Here is a 23909-nt window from a genome sequence, read left to right on the forward strand (position 1 = left end):
CATAGGCCGAATACAACGCTACGCTGACTATATTAGAAACGCCTAAATTTCCTAAATACCCACAAAATGCAAATAGTATAAGGGTGGAAGAAACACCAGACACAGTATAATCATGACTTAAAGAGAACTATTTGCGGTTGATGAAGATTTGTTACGCGTGCCTGCGACTTGATTTTGATTCTGAGGGTTCGGGGTTTTCGGGAGGATGTGGCTGACCTCGAGGGTATACCAGTATCTAGACCAAGTAGTGAATAATGGAGCTTAGTTATTCATTGACGTTCACTCCAATACTAGTCTTTGGAAAACTTCTTGTATATAGAACCCACGTACTGTCATGGGAATTTCTTGCAAGTCACAGATCCGTTGAATCAAATTTTCCATATCATATTCAATACCTCAAATTATCTATTTGTTAACCTAGGTTACTTTTGAATTCGCCCTAGCTATTCCTACGTAATCTTGTCTTTTAGTATTTCGAGGAAATTATTGAAATTATTATTATTGAAAGATTTAGACATTTATTCCTTCAATTATTAATAATATAGCTACTTAGATAGACCTCAATCCCGATGACAACATCCAGCCCATGGGGCAGCGATAGTTTTCGCACACGTGTCAAAGATGTCATATACCAAGTCCTCCAGAACCCTCAATTTGCGACGAAAAAGTACTTCCCAGAACCGACCTTGACCGTGATCGTAGTATTGTTCATGTTCACCGAGAGGATACCATTTCCATGAGACCTGGATGTCAGTGCGACACCACTCTCCTTAAGCCGTGTGAAGCCGAGTTGATGAGTATCCAGAGTGACGTTTCCGGTAGCGCCGATCGGCACAGTGAGATTGTAATGGAGGGCAGTGGAGGAGAGCGACCAGGTTGCGGAAACCAAGCCACGAATGCTACGGTAAATGCTGCTAGCGCTTGTCATGTTGGAAATGAAGATGGGAGAGAAGTCAATGGCATTCCAAGCAATCGAATCTTCGGCCTGTGAGAGACCGCTTAGTTGGCTTAGCCACTGGTCTGCGTATCCAAGCATGAAATGATTTAGGCTGTTACAGCCAGAACATGATGCGGTTGGCCCATCCCATCGTTCCGTCAAGGATGTAGCACCATGCAAAACTTGATAGGCATAGCTGGGGGAACTAGGCACTGTGACCATATCGTAAATTATGTCGCTTTCCCCTTGCGCCTGCAAGACCCGAAACAGGGATGGCAGAGCAATTTCACCCACGCTAAGATGGCTGCCATTGTTCTTGATTGCTTCAACAATCTGTTGAGTGACCGTTGCCACATATTCAGTCGGAACCACGCCCAAATCGAGTGCCATGGCATTGCTTGCTTGAGATCCTGAGCCGTAAGCATATGTTCCGTTGATGGTGGTAGCAAATGTCGATTGGAAAGCCTTGAGAACGTTGGCAATTGTCTCCGCATAAGTCGTGGCATCAGTATTTTTGCCGAGAGCTTTCGAGATTTCCTGTATGCCTTGCAATGCTTGCACATAGCCAAATGTCGCGGTGATACCCAGTGGAGTTGTGGTGTCGAATGCAACCCAGTCTCCCAGCCCATAGTCTAATATGCCCGTCGAGGTCTTAGCAGACAGAAAGTCCACATACTTCTGCATGGCGTCATATAATTCCTCCAGCAAGTCTAAGTCCCCATACATCTGGTATAGCATCAGGGGGAGCAAGACTATGGCATTACCCCAATTTGGATCGTCCCGATAACCGCCCTCGAACACAACAAACTCGGGAGCGATATCGGGAATTAACCCGTCGGTGGTCTGAGAGTCTACCAAAGTTTGCACAACTCCCCTACCAAAGGCTTGGATGTCATAGTTCATGTTGACTGGCTCAAAAACAAGATGTGTTTGCTCTAACCAGCCCAGTTTCTCTCGATGAGGGCAGTCCGTCATGACGCTGTAGAGATTACTCTGAATTGCTCTATTGATGATCCGATGGATGCTATTGAGCATTGAGTCGCTTGTCGAAATATCGCCGACAGACTCCGAATCTGTACGTATCACCAGCCCTACCGCATCTGAGCTCCGAGGCGCTGATGTCAAGTTCACTCCGAGATACCTAAATCCATGATACATGAATTTGGGACTGTACACTTGACTCACACCAGCTGACGTGAAGGCATCGTATATTGGTCTTCCTGTCGTTGATTGGTCGATAGCTCCGTCTGCTAACAATCGTTCGGCGGGCCACATTGTTACTCTCGTTCCAGCTGTTTCGTTTATCACCAAAGAGTACCATCCGGCAAAGTTGGTGCCGAAATCGATCACGTACTGTCCCGCATAAGGACCTGACACGCTCACAGCATTGATTGTATCGACGATTTTCAACGCAGGATACAGAGGTCCAGTTAAGTTCCCCGATGGGCCTGTGGTGATATTGGCAGTGACCCAGTCACTGGAATTTCCGTACGAGGCGGATGCATCACTGATCTCCATGCGTGCATCGTATTCCTCTCCTCCATACCATGCGGACTCTAATGTCGGCCCACTAACGGAAGTTACCCAGGTGTCATCAGAGGCAACGACCTTTATTGTACCATTGCTGCAGGTATACTCGAGTTGCGCAAGCAAAATAAGCGGCTTTGCTGCAGCGGTGTATTTCATATAGCGGCCGCCCAGAGCAGACTGAGTATCCCATTCGCCGCGGCCAAGTTCCACTCTGATAAAGTTACTGCCTTTCTTCAATGCCTGTGTGATGTCGTATGTGGTGTAGAGCAGCGTCTTGTTGAAGTTAGAGTACCCTGGAGCTAGAACCTCGTCGGTGACCGGTTCGCCATTTAATGAAATCGATTGCATGCCCAGACCCAGGGCGTACAACCGCGCTTTCGTGGTCTGGCACTCTACCTGGAACTCCCGTACAAATATAGGTAGGGAGTTCGTTCCCAGCTCGAACAAATCGTTGGTGATCCACTGAGCACTCCAGTCAGATGAATGTAGAAGTCCGATTTCAAACATCGATGGCTCGCTCCATGATGACATTTGTTCCTGGCTATTCCAGGCGCGGACTCTCCAGTACACAAGAGACCGAGACTCGAGTTTCTTCCCAGCATAGAGCGCCGAGATGTTTGAACTGTATATTTTCCCCGTGTCCCACAGTAAACTGTGGAAGCTCGATGCCGTAGAGGCTGCTTGTATCTGATAGGCAATCTGGCTATCATTCCGCTTTTGGGATGTCAGACGCCAGGATAGACGAGGCTTTATGACGTTGATGCTAATGGGACTCTGAAGACCCTGTGTTCGCAAAGAGCCACTCTCTATGGACCAAGCCGTCGCGAGAGCGCCAAAGTAGAACACAAGCAGGTATAGGAGTTTGATCATGGTCGGCCAAGTCGTCAGGGATGTTTGCAGGTTGGGTCAACAAATGTAATTCGATATCGTTCAAGACTTTGGTGGCTGAGCCTCAGATGCTGAATTTATTAGAAATTTGATTGTTATGAAGAATGAGGCACACCACTCGGCAATAATTGACCCGATTTGTCTCCCATTCTCGCTTACATTTCTACACGCAATCGTTTCTGTGCGGACTTAGATCGATACAATATGCCTGGCTGATTTCCCCACCAATATAGTACTACTAGGAAACTTAATCTTCTTCAATACAGGGCACGGCAAGTTATAGCCCGACATGCGGGGAAGCATTGCGGGGAAGCACTAGTGGCTGGGTTGCATTAGCGCGTGGAGCGATAATTTGCCGCTAGCAATTGATAATCTAAACATGAGACCAAATTCGCCCTGTATTTGTATGTAATTTTGTATTACTCCGAACTAGGTCGTTATAACCGCCGATTATCGGGCGTACAGGCTATTGGGCCGCTCTCAAAAGCAGCCCCCTGCATTTTTCTTCCAACCAATCAACCCTGTCTTCCCGATTTTCAATCCGCTTGACCTTTTTGGTTCTGAATCCATCATTGTCTGTGCCATTTACGCACACGTCCACAAACTTCGAACGCTTCGAATGCCCACGTTCCCCTCGCATCCCCTGAATGACCCTTTGATTTCGATCCGTTGGATTCCCACAATGTGGGCGTTTCACGCAACGAGCTCGCAGACGCTGCGGCGAAGATTACGGGTCTTGGAGGGGTGGAAATTGTGGGGTCGGAAGCGCAGAACTAGTATCTGCGGCTCGCTGTGAACGTAAAGCAGTAGGTGCAGAGCCATATTAAGGCTAAGTGGGTAGCGTAGTGGGCGAAGGACAAGATAGGAAAACCGAACCAGAAGTTGGTTCTAACTCCTGATAAGAAGGCTTTATCGCTATTTAGAGGACTCCTGAAGTACTATACGTCTATTTTGGTGTAGATACGTAATGTACGAATCACCCAAAAGCATTTTCTATATAAGATTAGGGAAGTTAATTTAGTTAAGTTTAATTATCTCAAGGGTTTATAGACGCTACAGCACATATTGCTTTGATATCTACTCCGCGTAGATAAGAGAAAAGCTATATTAGAAAATATCTACGCATAGACAGATCTTGGAGGAAATTTGACGGATTATGAGGCTCTCATATCTTACCCGCGTGCGGCTCGCTCCGTCGCGGAATTTCCGGTTTAAATAGATCTTCTTAGATAGTTCCGCTACTGCGAAGTGGAGCCGGAACTAGATATAGAAGACGACGAAATTACTAGCTACAATTAATTAGCATGGATAGGTGGCGAAACCGCTATATATCGTAGAATCGACAAACTTTTGATAGCCAAAAGACCACGGGAATAGATAATATAATTAATATAAACGTCATCGAAGAAGTAGAAGAAGTGGACGCTATGAGTGCCCGTAGAGGTCGAATATGAAGAGAGTAGGTTATGGGCATGATACATGTTATAAAACTAAACTCGATTATTTGGGAGTTACGTTGGACATTGCCTACACGGGCAGACGCCCTTTTCTCTTATCTCGTTCTTGCGTGGACTTACTAGAGTACGGACATGGTCCATGGTTCAATTAGAAGAAGCGCCTACATTAATATGGCGATGACTAGCTAGGTGGCATTAGGTTAATAGAATATCATCATCAACATCATCATTCCGAATGCATCCTAGGCCACTTTATATGCTTCCAGCTTGTCTCGAAAGTGTGTATAATCAATGTTTTCTTTTTAACGCACCGTAAAATCGGTAGAGCAGTAAAAAGAGGCTTGAGCTCAGTTTTGGTGTAATGCAATTGGCGCGCATCACTCTACCCTTGCCAGAAAGCGGGGGCCAACTTGGCCTGTCTATCTGCTGCATGGATTAGCCGTCGGTCAGTGCTTTGCCGATGATGGCTTGCGGCCCACTCAGCGGGGCGAGTGGGGCGAATGGAGCAGCTCCAAAGCACTTTACATTGAGCTTTTAGGTGGCTTCACTGACGATCTCAGCGATTTTATAGAATCTATAGAAGGCGGGGTAAAGAGTCGTCTGGAAACACCTGGCTCCATATTATATGACGCATGGCGCTATGACAACATCTGGGACCAACACAGGTATCTTTGATACGATATCCGGTTTTCCAATTCCTCGCGTAGTATTGACCCGAAATGAAGATCTCCAACTTCAAGATATCCATGTTCGCGAGTTTCTAATCTAGAGTATGCACTATTCGGCGGCATTTTGCCCATCTAGCATGTATTTATCCGACTTCCCCCGCATTCTTTCCTCACAAGTCGTATAATCTGCCTAAAATACGTGGAGCAATAGTATAAAAGAACAGTCGTACACGTCTTCTGCTGTCTACAAGTAGACATTGGGAACTTCTACACAAATGAACAATTCTGCATCAACTCAAGAGTGAGTGAAAGATGGTGTGGTTATCAATTGCTTCATTTGCTCTATGTTTGAGTTTGATCACCACCTGCAGTGCGATCGCAGCACAAAATAATTCATATTTCGCTCCTAATTCGACTGGCTTCCACATGAGGCATGGGTTCGAAAATATCCTCGTTCAGGTATGGTCAAGTTCGATTCTCTCATGATTTACTTGATATAACTTCTTTTTAGCCGTATGGGTATGATGGATTTCGAGTCCGAGCCTGGGCCTTCCGACCTCCAAATGGTAACGAAGTGAGCTTTCTTTACGATCCGCCGCTTGAAGGTCCAGAGGGCGGCATATCCATCGGCATGAAGGCCGACACCCTATTCAATGGCTCCGCCCCAATCGCCATCAGGAACGGGAATACCATTTGCAGGACTTTCGGTGGCACCTTTTCCAGCGGTACGAATACCCGCCTGGCATTCTATCGAGTGGAAGCGGATGGCTCGGAGTCCATGCTTCTAAACGAGTACTCACCCACAAAATCTAAAAATCCCAGATACTATGAATGGCCGACCAACGGATATGAGTTTCACACTGAATATTCCTTCAGCTCATCGCCGGATGAGCAGATATACGGCACAGGCATGCAGCAAGATCATATGGTGAACAAGAAGGGGCAGACCATTGATTTCATCAACTTTAACTCTCACGTCCCCATCCCTGTTTTCATGAGCAGCAAGGGCTACGCGTTTGTGTGGAATTCTGCTGCCTCAGGGCGCATGGAGTTCGGACCGCTGAGAACCCGCTTTGTTTCGGAGATGTCTACGCTTGTGGACTATGTTGTGATAGGCGCACCGAAAGGTGACTACGATGCCCTGCAACAGAAACTCACCGCCGCGACTGGACGAGCACCTCCACCTCCAGAGTGGTCCTTGGGTTACCTTCATTCGAAGCTGCGGTACGAGAATCAGACTGAGATCCTCCTCTTAGCCGACAATTTTGTGAAGAACGATATCCCTGTGTCGTTGATTATTATTGACTATGAGTCTTGGGCCCAAAATGGTGATTGGGCCTTGGATCCAGCACTCTGGCCGGACCCAGCCTCTATGTCAGCATATGTGAAAGAGAGGACAGGTGCGGAGATGATGGCATCTCTCTGGCCAGCCGTGGAAGACGACAGTGTAAACTACCTAGAAATGCAAAGAAATGGATTCTTGTCCGCGACAAAAACAGGACCTGGAACGACCGACGCATGGAATGGTACTTATATCAGGAACTACGACGCTACCAACCCCGACGCTCGTAAATTTCTGTGGGACACTTTATACAGAAATTACTATGTGAAAGGCATCAAAAATTTCTGGATTGACCAAGCGGATGGCGGGTCACTCGGTGAGGCGTGGGAGAACACCGCACAGTTTGGTTACGTTGCTTCTATTCCTTATGCGCTACCAGACGTCCTTTATATGGCTGGAACACAGAAGAGCGTTGGAAAGCTTTACCCATGGGCCCACCAGCTGGCTATCGAGGAAGGTCTGAGGAATGTATCAGGGACGGAACAGGGTACGCTATGCGAATCGATCTCTCTCAGCCGCTCTGGTTATATTGGTTCACAACGCTTTTGCAGCATCATCTGGTCGGGTGATACGACGGCGACGTGGGAGACCCTCTCTCTGCAGGTTGCAGACGGACTCTCGGCAGCCGTCACCGGCTTGGGCTGGTGGACGCTTGATATTGGAGGCTTCCAGGCCGATTCAACTGTTTCGTGGTCTAATGACATCGATACTGAGGAATACCGGGAGCTATACGTGCGATGGCAACAGTGGGCCACATTTCTTCCCTTCATGCGCAATCATGGGCAGAGAAGCTGCAAGGAAAAACATGCCTATACATGTGATAACGAGCCATGGTCTTACGGGGAGTCAAATACTCCGATTATAAAATCATATATCAACCTCAGGTACACTCTGGGCCCCTATATCAGTGCCATATTTGCCCAGTTTTCCAAGACGGGCCGAATGATCATGCGCCCGCTTTTTATGGACTTCGGAAAGATTGATCCCAACATCTCCTCTTGGACGGGCAGGAACAACAACTTTACAACTCAGCAATACATGTTCGGTCCTCGATTGCTTGTTACACCTGTCACGTTGCCGAATGTGACGGAATGGGAGGTCTATTTGCCTCAGACCGCAACTGGGAATGGTAATAAGCCGTGGACATATTGGTGGACCAACGAGACCTATGCCGGGGGGCAGAAGGTGACCGTGCCGACGCCCTTGGAACATCTACCTTTGTTCCACCTTGGCACCCGGGCTGATATATTGTCTGGAAATGTGTTCTAAGGCTAATGGAGAGAGGTCAATTTCATCATATGGTGCTAGATCTTGAAACTGCGGCTGCGTATGGTTCCAATCTAAGAATGTTACTTAAAACCTTTTCAGTATAGCTGGCATCTAACCAATCTCTCATCAACCATAGATAAGTACATGTGTCTCTTAACCTGGATGTATTTAGGCTTTCGCATGACTCAGCAGGACCCGGACCCGGCTGGCTCCAGCTCTAAGGCCAAAATCTTGACCCAGCGCTGGGTTCTAGGTCACCTCCTTCAACCCAGACTCAGTGCTGGGTACCCAATTGCGTAACAAAAATGGTAAACTTGCCGAGCCTTCTAATACGGCTTGTTTAAAACTCGTTCTAGGACCTTGAAGATATGATAATTAAGAATATATATTATTATAAATATATATAAGAATTTACTCATTACAGGCTCCGGCAGGACCCAAGTCGGACCCAACCCAACCCAACCTAATCCTTGGGGCCCTGATTGTGTCGCAAACATAGCAAAAATGCCAAGCTTTTTGACACAGCATATTTTGGACCCTATATATATGAAATTACATGATTTCACTAATTGTTCTCTCTTTATATGCTATTAGATATATAAGTTACTGATCATATGTTCAATTATTATTAATTCAAGAAAATAAATAAATCATAAAAGGTTCTTAGAAAGTAGTAGAGCTACCGCTTATTTTAAATATCTATTCGTGCTCGCACCCCTAACCCCTTAGGTTATATAATTTTTCCTTCACCATAGAGACAACGTGCAATGCACTCCTCGAGCTCGTCCTAGTTCTTTGATGGCATATTTCAAGCGGTATGAAAATTATGGCAGACCAATTAAGGGGCACTGATCTGTTTAAATGTTTCTCGAAGATGTCCCAAGGCAGAGTCAGTGTCGGTGTACGGCGGGGCCGATCACCCCTGGGGTGAGAAATCTCTCCCCGTTCTCACCTCTATCACCCAGTCTGTAAAGTTCTCACCCATATCACCCACACTCACCTAGCGTATAGCAGTCGCTGCTGTAGTGTAGTAGAGCTTTACAAAGTATTGACCATGATGATATACTGTGGCTTAATAACGGCTGAGCGGACTGGAAGCCCTGTTCTCCATACCCTATAGTCGTATGTACAGGAGATGCTGTGACATACATAGTGCGAAGTCTTGACCTATCATTGCGATAAAGATTACTTTTCGAGAAATTCCAATTTCTCTTGAACGGTACATCAATTCACGAAACGGCAAATGAATAATGCCACCATTTATAACAATGCTAGAAGAATGGACCCGTTCACGTCGGGGATTTTTGTCCCCACGCTTTGTCCTCAAAGAGCTTCTGTAATCTTTACCGGGGCAAACACTTTCACTTCGAGGGTCTTCCCCGCAACTGTAAGATTGATCCTGTACTCAAACTGATGCGTATGTCTGATATTGAAAGTAGAGCAATCTGAAAAAAAGATCACGTGTGGCAGTCCAAGAACATCGCTTTCCATTCGTATAGAGACCGTTCCTGCGCATGGCGAGTTGGAACATAGTTCCTAGATTGACAGACTCGTTGGCCTTGCTTGACGAAGAAAGCAACAAGGGATTTTCGAGTTGTTTGAAGACATCTTCGAAGTGGAAATCCACGTCAAAGTCATGTCGATCCGTATGCACACTTCTGCTTAGGCTGCCTGCGGCAATCACTATCGTTGAACTCTTCACCGGAATCTTGACGTAATTGATCTGGATTCGTTGCGGGACGTCTTCGATGCTTTTGCTTGTTCGGCCGTCGCCCTTCAATGTTGAAATAGTCAAGATAATCGGTAGAATCATGGGATCGTCGAGTTGGATGGCTGGTGGCGATTCAATAGAATCTTCAAACCAGAACACAGGGGCCTTGGAGGAGCCGAAGAAACTACTAGTCTTCTCTCGAAGTGAAGGCTCTTTATCTGCCATGTCCGGTAGTAGGCGCTGGCTTCGTATATAAGTAGGGCGTGAGAGCCCTCCCTTTGAAATGCCCTGGAGTATGTCAAAGTTCCCTGGGTGGTGTTTCAGGGTAATAGGCATAGTCGCGTAGAGAGCCGTTTGAGTGCCTTCCTGTTCATAATAAAACCGAGCATGAACCCGATATTCAATCAGGGCCTCTGACTTGGACGCATTGCCAGTGGATGTGCGTAAAGAGCCCGGTAGGATATTGCAGGCAGAGTGGTCCTGGCCAAAAGGCACAAAGCTTTCGTGGGGCTGATGTCCCTGCGTGATAAATTCTCTGGGCTTAGTAGGAATAGTCACAGAGAAAGGCCAACTGAGGGGATCTCCTAAACCATAAAGATGGTGCAGAGGCCCTCTGAAAATCACCTGTTCTTTTGAATCCAGCAGATTCCAATTGTTGATATAGGCTTCGTGATCGCTGTCGGGCTGGCTGGTCCCTTCTCGCAAGATTTTGACTTTCATTAATCCGGTCAGCCATACTTTGAGTGTGACGCTGGGTGAGACAATGGGCGATTTTCTACCGACGGTTCCAATGATTGTATCGCCGGGACCGTAGCGCCAGCCAAATGGGGCCGCAACACCTATGCGCAAGTCATCCTTATCGGCAATATTTCGTGGTTTCATGACATAAATCTCCGAGAACATTCAATTTAGTACGGGTTGTGTTGCTTTTGATAGTTTTGATACACCGTGTCTTGGGGGGATGGGGGGAGTTAAGTGGAATGGAAGTGATCTGCATAGTGGCTAGCAAAATGGGGCCAAGAATGGCAGGATTATACAGTCTGCCGTCGTCTGCCTACATGTACGCACCGCTTCAAACACATGCTCCTCTTTTGACTCTGATTGGTTTAGTCAACCAACTTACCTAGGGGGCCCCCAACATCCCATTGGCATATTGAAATTTGACTCATCCTTACTACATACGGGGCTGGAGTGTGCAGAACGAATTCTCTCTATATTTCAGTCGTACTTGAGCCTCACTTCAAATATGGTCTGAACTCAGTTGATGTCGGGCTTTTCACTACTTTCCATACATTTTCACGTGAATATCAAATTCGACGGGTAATCTCCAACACAACGCGATCCGCAGAGTTGTCTGCCTGATGATTGCAGTGGTAAGTCCTCACTCTAGCTACAAATTAATCTTCACATCAGTATTCAACGGCAGAGTTTCCACAGCAACGCACCTAAGGAACTATGGGAAGCTGTTAGACCGGAAAAATCCTGATATTGTTTTTGGGTGAGATATGGCGTACGTTCGACAAGGCTAATTATCTCCTCAATAAAGAGTATAGACCGAGTTCATTCCCGTGAAATCGTCCATGTTGCACAAGAATACCTTGAGAATACTTTCAAAGATCCCATATGATCATTCAACTGAGTAGACATCAATAACAACATGATTCTTAATATCAGGCTTACGAAGCTCGCCCACAAAAACAGTCCTGTTTAACCACCCATGTACCCCCTCCTGCACCTCAAATCGCGGATTAGTCTTCGCATACCACCCAGTCTCCGGCACTTTTTCTGACGTCTCCGTTCTGCGGAATTTCCGGATCCATCCTTCATTGGTGACACTGATTGGGACACCGTCCGATGATTGAATCGTATATTTCGCGAAAAGGTGCGTAATTCCGTCTTCGCGAAGAACATTCCAGTCTCCGCCCCCGGACAAAATTGTGGCAGTTAATTTCGGACCTTCGACAGTCCCGCCGGTGATGGGGATGAATCGCCGGGAGCCGCATGGTGTATCTCCGAATTCGAGAGCTGGTGAGAGATTGACGTGGAGTGTGAATGCGAGTTCCAGGGTAGGTGCCATTATGGATGTGGGCTTGTTGTATAGTGAATCGTTGATGAGCGTTGAGTTGTGTTTGAGGTTTCCGAGAACTCAAAGCTTGGTTGATCGACTTTGATAGTTAGTAGTGTTCAATGCAGGTCAGTTTTCTTTCTGGGAGTCAACAGAAGGAGGGGATCAGGTGAGGCTAGACTGTATCGAACTAGTGGCTTGATTCTAGCCGAGGCCTTTACCGCTTTGGTTGAAAGTCACTGGAAATAGGATCCCAATTGCCGTGGCTATTGCCGTTGACTAGCCTCCAACTTTAAATACTTTGGAAAGGCATATTTAACAATGTACACTATATTGAAAGGCAATGCACGAGGATTGCGGCAGTATGATATGGAGGCGGGGTATGCTTGTTATCGCTTGGGGTTGGAAGGATGACTAAGAATTGGCTGGCCTTGTTATCTCCGCTCAGATCTAGCAACGGAGGTATCGGTATTTGGAGATTCTGTTGATATTTCGAATGTTGAATATATAAAGAAATTCAATTCCAGTATTAGGAGTCATCGAAATCACATTTTGAAATCAAAACAATTCTTAAGATGTCAAAGATCGTCATTGTCACGGGTGGGAACGGCGGAATTGGCTACGAGGCAGTCAAAGCCCTGTTCCAGTCCAGAAAGCCTTATCACATATTTATGGGCAGCCGATCAATCGAAAGAGCGAACGACGCTATCAAAGAGCTCTATAAAGAATCTCCTGACTCTAGCAACAAGGTTGAACCACTCCAAGTCGATTTGACAAGCGACGAGTCCATCGAGAGTGCATTTGAGAAGGTCAAGTCCGGGGTAGGCTATATCGATGCCCTCGTGAATAATGCCGGTAAGACTATCACGCAAAAAAGTCGTTTCTCAGGCTGATGGAAGCAGGCGCAACATTCGATCTCGAATACCTCGCCAATCGAGTCTCTCTCCGCGAGTGCTTCAACAATGCCTACAATGTCAATCTGGCTGGAACAAATGTCATGACAGCCACATTCATCCCACTTCTCCTCAAATCTAATGATCCTCGTCTGATCTTTGTGACCGGTCTATCGGCAATAAACAAAGCCGCAGAGGCATATTTCCCCACGCCTCCTCAGCCAGCGGGTTGGCCGAAGAAAATCGATTTCGAGACGATTGGGTATCGCTGTAGTAAAGTTGCGCTGAATATGATGATGCTGGATTGGAACCATAAGTTGAAGGCAGATGGTGTCAAGGTATGCTGTGTGGGACCAGGGATGTTAGCAACAAATCTCGGAGGTGCGCGTGAAATGGCTATTGCGATGGGGGCCAAGCATCCGAGTATTGGTGGTCAATTATTACGCAGTGTGGTGGAGGGCGAGAGGGATGATTCCATGGGGAAGATTATTGTGCAGCAGGGAATTATGCAGTGGTAGATTGCCGTTTTACAAAAACGTCTGTCGACGAATGATCCAACAGATGCTCGTTACATATCGGTATCCCAAATGGACACACAGGTTCGGTCACAGCGACAACAGCAGTAGTATGGCGCCAATACCTATCTTATACAAATCGACATCATAATGAATCGTATATTTGGAATACAAAACGTCTCGATATCAGCATTTCTTCCGTTCAATAGTGGGCAGTATCTATCAACATAGATAATTCAAGAATAATACTAGCACAGTGGATCAAAGCCACTTTAAATGTCCCACATGTCTGCCAAAGCTGGCGGCAAGACGCTGCCGAAAATTCCACCTGGAATTCGAAGATTCAGATCCTTCCCCTCCTCCTCATGCTCAATTTCAAGCTTTCCATCTTCTGTGCTCCGAGCGAAGGATATGACCATTTCCAGTAAAGTGGCAAACTTCTGTAAGCCTGGCTGTTGACATTCCTCCCATCTCTCCATTTCCTCTCGTACATCCTGGACTCGGATATCGTCGAACTTCCCGGACTTATGATATGCGAGCACGAAATTTGGGATTTGTCTGATCCACAACCGAGCCATCTCTTCTGAAAGAGTATCGATGTTGGCTTTCCGAGCAGAACGCGTCTTAAGGTCGAAAATTGCACATTGTGGAATATAGCGACCCCCCTCAAAGATTCTCAGAGGACCTGACTCCTTCTGAGTGATGGCTGGGTGAACGGTCGATATCGCAGCCCCTTGGATAGAAGACAAGAGATCTTCCGGCTCCATATCGCTTTTGCTAGAGAGAGGGTTTTGTCTGGCCTTCAAAGCTCCAGGGATCAAGTCAGGAAGGTAACCGTCAGCTTCGAACCGCACTAGACAATTCATGTTGGCAAAGTCAAAGTTGATAAGACGTTGATGAGACTCTGATTTCCGAACACTTTCACCCCACATTGTGTATGCCTCTGGAAAGGTGTGTCCAAACCCTTGAATATTCTGGATGGTTTCTTTTGGTGAATTCTCCCTTCTACGGAAGAAAACCGTGTTCCCGATGACCTCGATCAGCACTCTAAATGCGGGGCTTTTGCCGCGCGCAAATCTCAATAGATTTCCCAGTGTGCTGCCACAACCCACGATATCCAAATCTCTAACACAAAAATCCGGTTTGTCCACCAGAATGGCTTGAATCATCGGCTCCAATGGATGTGTGGGATATCGTGCCGAATTTAAGTCCCGAAAGTAGACACCGGAGTCTGCACGTAGCTGAGTAGGTTGAGAAAGCGGCGTCCATGCTGGTGGCTCACCTGAAGGAAGAGATTCTTTTAGTAAAAATAGTATTATTGGTTGCCGGGAGGCATTCACCTGGAACGATGATCGTAGGTTCTCCTTTATTGACCCAATTGTAGGAAGTCAAATACTGCGTATTGGTGATTTGGACCGGTTGATGAGATTCACTTGTGGAATCTTCCAGATCATGATAATCGATAGTTGCAAGAACCTCACCAAGCGGTGGAGGTGGAGTCAGAATTACTGATGACCTTTCACTCCTACCACCTCTCCAATCACCTCTAAATTTTCTCTGGTATGGACGATCACCATTGTGTGAAAAACCCATGTCGCTCCACGAAAGATGAGTCACTTGATAGAGGCTTGAAGGCGCGCGAGAGGTTAAAATGAAATCAATTCAGTAGATGACAAGAGATCGACGGTTAAAAAAAAGGAAAGTCTGTGTGTGATCTTCTTATCAATTTCTTCCTATTACGCTTGATGACTTCTTGTTTTTCGCGATCGTGACATACCCCTGTCGCCACGTCAGATCTACCACGTCGCCCTATGCCTGATTGGCTCAGCCCGGCGTTTGCCTCGTTTTATCACTGTATAGATGCCCTAGATAGCCAATGCAGCCTGGTGATTCATTGACAAAAAACATAAATACTTGTATATAATTCCAAAATAACCTGGTAGGCATCTTTTATTTTACCCCTCACTATACATATTACTATTTCCCGCCCAGAAAATATCTATCCTCCTTTTTATAAAATCACATTTCATATTTCAAGTTATCTTTCTCAAAGATCCATCTGCGAAGCTCCGATGTCTACAATTACTCGATCCGACCGACTGGCCAAATACTTTGAAGCCGTAATATCTGGGAAACAAGAAGTTCGAGATCTCAGCAACTTCAAGAAGCTCATAGAAGCAATTTTGGACACAAAGGATTCCTGTATGGCTGTTGAGAAACTGAGCACCAGTCAAAACGCTCTGAATGGACTTCGAAATGGCTTGAGGTTCAATCTCACACCGGACTTCATCAACAATTATACATCGAACTTCATCGATGTTTTGAGCAGCCCCAAGATCAAGCTCTTATGCAATGGCCTCTGGCTCGAACAACTTCTTCTAATAATCTTGGAGCCCCGAACACTTTGGAACTCGCTTCTGGATGCATTTTTTACCCGCAGGCTGGATGAAAATGCCATCCACGCTTTCTGTTGGTTGACAGCAGAGCTCCTGTCATTACCAGCGTCATCCATGGTAGATATAATGACTGATGCTCAAACTATCTTGAGTGACGGGTATCTTCTTTCGTCATCTTCAGTTTCACTACGCAATCTGGGTCATAAGATAAAGCATCTCCTGGACATGAAATCTTCCTCATCCACTCTTCTCGCATGCGAAGATACAGCAGGCGGTCGCCATGATAATGATTTCGCTGACTTCCGTCTAACTGCTATTCTTCCCACAACAGATGAGATGGGTTGTTCGGAGAAACCTTTCTATCGACGCGTGGACGACATCACTCAGCTCTCTGGTAGCCAACGCATCGCGGCGCATGTAGACAATCAATTTCGGCTTTTGCGCGAAGATATGTTGTCGGCGCTCCGGGATGACCTTCAGGCTGCAACAGACCCGAAAAAGGGACGACGATCTGCTTTACGCCTCCGAGGGCTGTCTTTGGCTCGTATCTCCTGCGTCGCAGCGAATCTGAAACACCTCCGCCCATGCACTGTCGGCGTAACTGCCAAGTCAGGTCTGGAAAGGCCGAGAGGTGTTTCCAGAGAGAAATTCAAAGACTATCTCAAAAACACTCCGCAATTTGTCAAACACCGCGCCTTTGGGTGTTTTGTGAGGAACACAGAGATTGTGGCGTTTGCTACGATTGAAAGAAACATTGAAGATTTGATATCTACCCCGCCAGTAGTCATGTTACGAATTACAGGAGCAGAGGCAATGAAAAAGTCCATTCTCTTTCTCAAGATTTATGACGACGTCGAGTTCGTGGTGGTTAATACAGCGACCTTCGCTTACGAGCCAATTCTGAGATGTCTGCAAGAGCGAGTTGAGTTCCCTCTCACCGAGGAATTGTTTCTATACGAAAAAGACGAGCCAGTCAGGAACTCTGCCTTGGCACCTTTGGATGTGATCAATGAGTTGCATGAAGCATACCGACCAAATATTCAGAGCATTCTGAAAACGACGAAGCCAGTTACATTAGACACGTCTCAACGTGAGTCCCTGTTGGCAGGATTGTCTCAAAGGGTCAGTTTGATCCAAGGACCCCCAGGTATGAAGACGCAAGGATGACCAGTTTGCACCTCTGAAGCTAATATTATGACTTGCAGGTACCGGAAAGTCATTCATAGGAGCACTTTTGGCCAAAGCCCTTCACGAACACGCCGATGATAAGATATTGGTGATGTGCTACACAAATCACGCTTTAGATCAATTCTTGGAAGATTTACTTGACATTGGCATTGACCCTTCTGCTATTGTTAGATTGGGATCCAAGTCAACGTCGCGAACAGAGCCACTAACTCTCAAAGAACAAAATGCAAGCAAATCAAGACCACAGTCGATCTGGAACACCATCGATGCACTCGAAAGCCAGGGCCAGGAGCATCGAATGATCATCGAAACCTCATTTGCAGCATACCAGATCCTGTCAGCAGATTCGTCGGCCATTTTAGACTATCTGGAATTTGAAGAGCCCGATTACTTCGAAGCCCTTACTATACCCGAGAGTGTTGATGGTATGAGTGTGGTGGACAAGGATGGAAAAGCAATTAAAAAGGGCTATCTCTACGACCGGTGGATCAGAGGACAGTCTTCAAAGCCATTGACTGAGTGTTTACCAGCTCAAAGCCACGGAATATGGAAACTGGAACAGAGAATCCGCGATGAGAAGATTCAGTCGTGGAAGCGAGCTCTGATAAATGAACAAGCTGCATCTCTCGCAGTACAGATGGACTTACTCGACAAATGTCACGATAAGCTATCTGCAACCTTGGGGGAGAAGACACGTGAGATCCTGAAAAGAAAAAAGATCATAGGATGTACGACAACGGCTGCAGCAATGCATGCTGAGGATCTTAAGCATGCATCACCCGGCATCGTGCTACTGGAGGAGGCGGGCGAGATTCTCGAATCTCATGTTCTTACTGCAATATCACCGGATACGAAACACTTGATATTGATCGGGGATCACTTGCAACTCCGGCCAAAGATCAGTAGCTATGCACTTAGCACGGAAAAGGGAGATGGTTATGACCTGAACGTGTCTCTGTTTGAAAGGCTTATTCGTGCTGGGTATCCACATACAACCCTGCAGAAGCAGCATCGAATGTGCCCCGCGATCTCAAGTCTTGTACGCTCTCTCACCTACCCTCTATTAGAAGACGACGAGAAAACAAAAACTCGTCCTGAGCCACGAGGGTTATCAGACCGCGTAATCTTCTTCAATCATCAAAACCTCGAAGAAAGCTTTTCGCAGGTTTCTGATCGACGAGATGAAGGAGCAAAGCAGTCCAAGCAGAATGTCTTCGAGGCAGAGATTGTCTTAAAGATCGTCAAATATCTTGGGCAGCAAGGTTACGGAACAGACAAGCTCGTCGTCCTCACGCCATACCTCGGTCAACTTTCGCTTCTCCGCCAGATTTTGAGCAAGCAAAATGATCCAGTACTGAATGATCTTGACTCTCATGACCTTTTACAGGCAGGTCTGTTGTCGCATGCGAGTGCCAATCATTCTAAGCGAATGATCAAGCTTTCTACAATCGGTGAGCGGCAAAAGTGCGTGCAATGTTCGATACGCATACTGACCATTGCGATCAGATAACTACCAAGGAGAGGAAAGCGAAATTGTAATAGCGTCACTCACGCGAAGCAACAAAAGTGGCGATATAGGATTCATGGCTGCCCCAGAACGATTGAACGTGCTTCTCTCTCGTGCCCGGAATGTACTTATCATGGTAGGAAATTCGGAGACATTTGTTTCCAGTCGGAAAGGACAAAGGTCTTGGAAGTCCCTCATTGATCAGCTCAAAGCAAATGGTCATCTCTATGACGGATTGCCTGTCAAGTGCGAGCAGCACCCTGACAGGTCCGCTGTACTTCGGACCAAGGAGGACTTCGACAGAGAGACGCCAAATGGTGGATGCTCAGCACTGTGGTAAGCTACTTCCCTATCCTTCAAATGCGCTGATTTAGATAAAGGGAATTTTGTTCCGGAAATTCTCTAAGCTTTTTACCTCTTCAATCCCTGACTGACGTTCGTTATTCCGAAAGTGGTGTTAGACTAAGCTGCGGAGAACACGAATGCCCATTGAAATGCCATCAACTGAACGACCATTCTAAGATGAAGTGCACCAAGATCATCAAATGGAAATGTCCCCGTGGCCATATTTTGTCTTTGTCATGCTCGGCAGTCAAGAGTTCTTGTCGTTCCTGTACCCAAGAAGATAAATTAAAGGAACGAAAGCATGACCGGGATGTGAAGCTCGAGGCAGAGCGACAAAGAAAACAAATTTTATACACTCAGGAACTCGCCGAATTGCAAAGCGAAACTTCTCATTTGAGACGTCTCAAGAGCGATAAATTGGAAGACGCAGAGCGAGCAAGAATTCTTGAGCAGCATCGCGAAGAAATTAAGGAGCTGCAAAGCCCCCAAAGCTCAGCTGAAAGCACAGTGAGCACACAAAGCACCCGACAAACATTGCCGAGACTAGTCGACCCACGGCCAAGATCCCCTAGACCCCAAGAAGTTGGTAATCAAGGAATTCAACCTATCGCTCATAATAAAGAGCCCAGGGTAAAGCCCAGCACCCGGGAGGTAATGGCTAAGAAGCCTACCTCGAAGGCAAAATCTGATTGGGACTACCAAAAATCGTACTTGAACTCTCGAAGCCAAGAAATCGACGCTTTGATAGATATGGTTGGACTGGAGTCCGTGAAATCGACGTTCTTGACGATCAAAGCCAAGGTTGATACCGCAGTTAGGCAGAACGTCGATTTGGGCCGCGAGAGGTTTGGAACTGTGCTTCTCGGCAATCCCGGAACTGGCAAGACGACAGTCGCCAGACTCTACGCAAAATTCTTAGCTTCAGTGGGAATCATTCCCGGACACAAATTCATCGAGACAACAGGGTCTAGACTTTCAAGCGAAGGCGTCTCGCAATGCCAGAAGATGATTGAGCAGCTACTCAAAGATGGCGGAGGAGTTGTTTTTATTGACGAAGCTTATCAAATGGTACAGGGCAGCAATTTTGGAGGCCGTCAAGTGCTTGACTTTCTTTTGGCTGAGTTTGAGAATCTTACTGGCAAAGTTGTCTTCGTTCTCGCTGGATATCAACGCCCGATGGAGGATCTATTTGCTTACAACGATGGACTAAAGAGCCGTTTCCCTCATGAGCTGAAATTCGAGGATTTTGACGACACAGAGCTGATGATGATTATTGAAAGTTGGATTGAAAAGAAATGGAAAAAGCAGATGAAGGTTGATGATGGGCTAGGTGGACTTTATTGTCGCATTGTAGCCCGACGAATTGGCCGTGGACGAGGTCGAGAGGGGTTCGCAAACGCAAGGGCTGTTGAAAATGCCATGTCAAAGGTCACGGAGCGACAAGCTCGGCGGCTGATGCAACAGAGACGGCAGGGAGGTTCGCTGGTGGACGACTTCTTCCTTGACGGGGAGGACATGATCGGCCCAGATCCTTCTCAAAGTCTCAAATCATCGACAGCGTGGCAGAAGCTGCAAAGCATGATTGGGTTAAACGAGGTCAAAAAAACTGTCGAAAGCCTATTAGAGACGGTTCAAGAGAATTATCGTCGCGAGATAGCCGAGCAACCTGTGGTTGGCTACAGTCTCAATAAAGTCTTCCTTGGAAACCCTGGAACTGGCAAAACGTCGGTCGCAAAGTTATATGGTCAAATTCTCGTGGACATCGGGCTTCTATGGAATGGCGAAGGTATGCAAGGAACATATCGTGACTTTTCAAACACTGACGGAGACTATAGTTGTTGTGAAGAACCCATCCGACTTCATTGGGAGCGTGATTGGAGAGTCCGAGAAGAACACAAAAGCCATCCTCGGAGCCACATTGGGAAAGGTTCTTGTTATAGACGAAGCCTACGGTCTCTTTGCCGGAGGAACTTCAGATGGCACAGTGGCCAAATCTGACCCATACAGAAGTGCTGTTATAGACACCATAGTAGCTGATGTCCAGAGCACACCAGGGGATAATCAGTGCGTTCTACTTTTGGGATACAAGGACCAAATGGAGCAAATGTTCCAGAATGTCAATCCTGGTCTCAGTCGGCGTTTCCCAATTGATCAGGCCTTTGTTTTCGAAGACTTTACGGAACATGAGTTGGATCTGATTCTTGACCTGAGACTGACCGAGCAGGGATACGAAGTCACTAGTCAGGCTCGTCGAGTCATTTTGGAGATGCTTCAGCGAGCTCGGAATCGACCACACTTTGGTAATGCTGGAGAAATTGATATTTTGCTCAACGCAGCGAAGATGCATCATCAGAGGCGCATTTCTTCGAATAAACCCAAGATTCGGGCTCCTGATTCGATTTTGGATGCCGTTGACTTTGATGACAACTTCGATCGCGCGGAGAACAGCGAAATCAGTGTTTCAAAATTGTTTGAAGGGGTCGTGGGCTGTGAAGACATTGTTGCCAAGCTTGAGGGATATCGGCAGCTGGTCAAAAGCCTCAAAAAGCTGAATTTGGACCCCTGTGAACGATTGCCATTTAGATTTTTGTTCCGAGGGCCCCCGGGTAAGTCAAAATTTTCATTACTTATATTTATCCAGGGAATAATAGAACTTCGCTGATTTGCAAAACCTCTACAGGGGCTGGAAAGACAAGCACGGCACGAAAGATGGGACAGATATACTACAATATGGGACTGCTCGCTTCCAACGAGGTCATCGAAGTTTCTGCTTCAGAGCTAGTAGGTCAATATGTCGGACAGACGGGCCCTAAAACCCAGAAAATTCTAGAGCGTTGTCTTGGAAAAGTCCTCTTTATAGACGAGGCATATCGTCTTGCTGAGGGTCACTTCGCCAAAGAGGCTATAGATGAGCTTGTGAACTGTATCACAAACCTCAGATTCGACCGGAAGTTGATCGTCATTCTTGCTGGCTATGATGCAGATATGAACCGCCTCATGTCAATCAACCTTGGCCTTACCAGTCGCTTCCCAGATTCTCTCCAGTTCCGATCTCTATCTCCAAGAGATTGTATTCAATTACTGGGTGAGCAGCTGGAAAGGAACAAGGAAGATATTCTCAGCAAGTCAAAAGTAAACTTCGATATCTCTTGTCTGTACCACTCAGATTCCGATTTTAAGAAGAGCTTGGCTGACGGATTTGACGCCTTGTCCAAAACTGCAAGCTGGGCTAACGCTAGAGACGTTGAGACCTTGGTGAAAGCGATTTTCTTGAAGACTATGCAGCGACCAGATTCTTTTAGCGGACCAAATCTGGTATTGAGCAGAGAGACTGTGATGAAGGAGCTTTATGACATGATCAATGAGCGCCAGACTCGCGAGAACTTTCAGGCAAAATGCTCCTCCCTGGACATCAACTCGGGGGAGAAGCTACCGCTGCGTACCCAATCTTCGAGTCCACCGGCAAAGAGCGTGGGAAAACAGAGTGTGAAATCGATTGTCAAGTCCGATATCAAAGTCGATGCACAAGACCGCAGCAACCAATGGACTTCTGTCCCAGGGCGCGACGCAGGTGTCACAGACGAGGATTGGAATCAGCTACAGAAAGGCAAAGCAGCTGCTGAGCAAAATGAGAAAGGCTACTTGGCCATGATAGAGAAGGAAGAGCAACAACAAAAGGAGTTGCTGAGATTGAAGGAAGCAGAGGATAAGGCGACCCAGGCAGCGGAAGAGGCAAGACGGCAGCAGGATGAGGAATTAAGCAAACGCCTTGAACAAGAACGACTGCGACTTGAATCGGAACGCAGGAAGGAGGAGGCGATTGCAAGAGAACACGAGATCAAGCGACAAGCCTTAGCTGACGCCCGCCGGAAGGAGCAGGCTGTTCAGGTAAAGCTTCGCAGCATGGGAGTCTGTGTTCAAGGTTATCGGTGGATCAAAAACCACGGGGGCTACCGATGTGGAGGAGGCAGTCATTGGGTATCAGACGCCGAACTTCAATGAAGAATGAGGGTTCCCCTGCTAAGGGGTGGAGGATGGAATCGAAATGGAGCATTGATGATAGAATGATATATCCATTTGCTTGATGTAAAGAGGAACACTGAATTGAATACGCCATAGACCATTAGTACAGAACTTCATCCAGATTTTTATCTTGAAAGCAAGCTTAGCCCGATATGATCTCGGTTGTCTTGATCACTTTCTTCCAAGGCAATTGACCGCTAGAACAATTGAAGTTCAAGTATTTTCACTTTTACCATCGACAGACCCCACGCATCGGAAGTGACGTCGGAGATGGTTAGAGGGGTGGCTACAGGCCGTATTAGTCTAGCGCTAAACACACTTCCACGGAGCGGTAGCTAGAATAGGTGGATTCTGGGCGGAAACGCCAAATTAGGAGCCACAATCAATGCCAGGTCTGGGAGACATATTCATCCTCTCTCGACATGCTCACGACTTCCGAGTCCAGTTACGACCTCTCGCGCCTTTATTCCTGCTCAATGAAGGCGAAGGCGACCACAACAGAATTCTCATTTAGTGAGCAACTTTTTTTCTGTTCATAATTGTCATCGGAGGGACAGACCGGATACGGCGAATTTGGCGCAGTTTTCTTCCCGTTCTTCGGTCGGGGCTTAGCGGCGGGATGGTTCCCAGGACATCCTCATGAAGTGCGCGCAGGTGCAGTGGGTAGACTCCAGGGTCATTACAGGACCTGTGAGATGGAAAGGCTTCCGAGGTGAAATAAATGATGCGGATTGGCGAGTCAGAAGGTACCTGGGTGTTTCACATTCGCCGTCGGGCTCGCGGTGTGGGCACGGAACTGAGGAAGTAACGGGAATAGTGCATTGGAATTAGTTTCTTCACACTAGCATAATATATAGATTATATTGACCGAATCAAAAGTTGGCATTAGTAATTGGTCAGGTACAAGTTTGAACGATTCACGATCCCCACATGGTCCACGTGCGTCGGGACAATTGTATGGTCCGATGGCCGGGAGCTTAATCTTCCATAAGCGAAGCCCTAAACTGGATTAAATGCGGTGTTCACCCAGCCATGGCGAGAAGTGATCGACAGTCATAATGAAGTGCTCGGCGTGGCATCCCTATTCCGAGTGATTGGTCTGCTGGACCTGCAGATTTGAAGCACATGCATATTTCAATCAATCATGGAAATATAAAAGGGATGAAGATGGCTGG

The 23909-nt window shown here is 46.8% G+C and overlaps 7 protein-coding genes across 7 annotated transcripts; 3 read left to right on the forward strand and 4 right to left on the reverse strand.

Moving 5' to 3' along the window:
- Positions 1 to 649: 649 nt before the first annotated feature.
- On the reverse strand, positions 650 to 3337 carry N7520_002163 (Alpha-L-rhamnosidase; the record flags this gene model as incomplete). Its single annotated transcript, XM_057136098.1, has 1 exon — positions 650 to 3337. The coding sequence occupies one exon, from the start codon at positions 3335 to 3337 to the stop codon at positions 650 to 652; it is 2688 nt and encodes an 895-aa protein (XP_056998784.1).
- A 2455-nt stretch (positions 3338 to 5792) lies between these two features.
- On the forward strand, positions 5793 to 8091 carry N7520_002164 (uncharacterized protein; the record flags this gene model as incomplete). Its single annotated transcript, XM_057136099.1, has 2 exons — positions 5793 to 5939; positions 5992 to 8091. 2 exons carry the CDS (start codon positions 5793 to 5795, stop codon positions 8089 to 8091), a joined length of 2247 nt encoding a protein of 748 aa, XP_056998785.1.
- Positions 8092 to 9496: 1405 nt separating this feature from the next.
- N7520_002165 (uncharacterized protein) lies at positions 9497 to 10684 on the reverse strand (the record flags this gene model as incomplete). Its single annotated transcript, XM_057136100.1, has 1 exon — positions 9497 to 10684. One exon carries the CDS (start codon positions 10682 to 10684, stop codon positions 9497 to 9499), a length of 1188 nt encoding a protein of 395 aa, XP_056998786.1.
- A 745-nt stretch (positions 10685 to 11429) lies between these two features.
- Positions 11430 to 11879, reverse strand: N7520_002166 (DUF3237 domain-containing protein; the record flags this gene model as incomplete). The annotated part of the gene is made up of 1 exon (XM_057136101.1): positions 11430 to 11879. One exon carries the CDS (start codon positions 11877 to 11879, stop codon positions 11430 to 11432), a length of 450 nt encoding a protein of 149 aa, XP_056998787.1.
- Positions 11880 to 12442: 563 nt separating this feature from the next.
- On the forward strand, positions 12443 to 13278 carry N7520_002167 (uncharacterized protein; the record flags this gene model as incomplete). The annotated part of the gene is made up of 2 exons (XM_057136102.1): positions 12443 to 12722; positions 12770 to 13278. The coding sequence occupies 2 exons, from the start codon at positions 12443 to 12445 to the stop codon at positions 13276 to 13278; spliced, it is 789 nt and encodes a 262-aa protein (XP_056998788.1).
- A 269-nt stretch (positions 13279 to 13547) lies between these two features.
- Positions 13548 to 14868, reverse strand: N7520_002168 (uncharacterized protein; the record flags this gene model as incomplete). The annotated part of the gene is made up of 2 exons (XM_057136103.1): positions 13548 to 14572; positions 14616 to 14868. The coding sequence occupies 2 exons, from the start codon at positions 14866 to 14868 to the stop codon at positions 13548 to 13550; spliced, it is 1278 nt and encodes a 425-aa protein (XP_056998789.1).
- A 479-nt stretch (positions 14869 to 15347) lies between these two features.
- Positions 15348 to 22713, forward strand: GbpA (the record flags this gene model as incomplete). Its single annotated transcript, XM_057136104.1, has 6 exons — positions 15348 to 16818; positions 16877 to 18310; positions 18366 to 18702; positions 18819 to 20497; positions 20547 to 21317; positions 21392 to 22713. The coding sequence occupies 6 exons, from the start codon at positions 15348 to 15350 to the stop codon at positions 22711 to 22713; spliced, it is 7014 nt and encodes a 2337-aa protein (XP_056998790.1).
- Positions 22714 to 23909: the final 1196 nt, after the last annotated feature.

The sequence above is a fragment of the Penicillium odoratum genome (assembly GCF_028828045.1).
Source record: "Penicillium odoratum strain IBT 22623 chromosome Unknown utg000002l_segment0_segment0, whole genome shotgun sequence".
NCBI classification, from domain to species: domain Eukaryota; kingdom Fungi; phylum Ascomycota; class Eurotiomycetes; order Eurotiales; family Aspergillaceae; genus Penicillium; species Penicillium odoratum.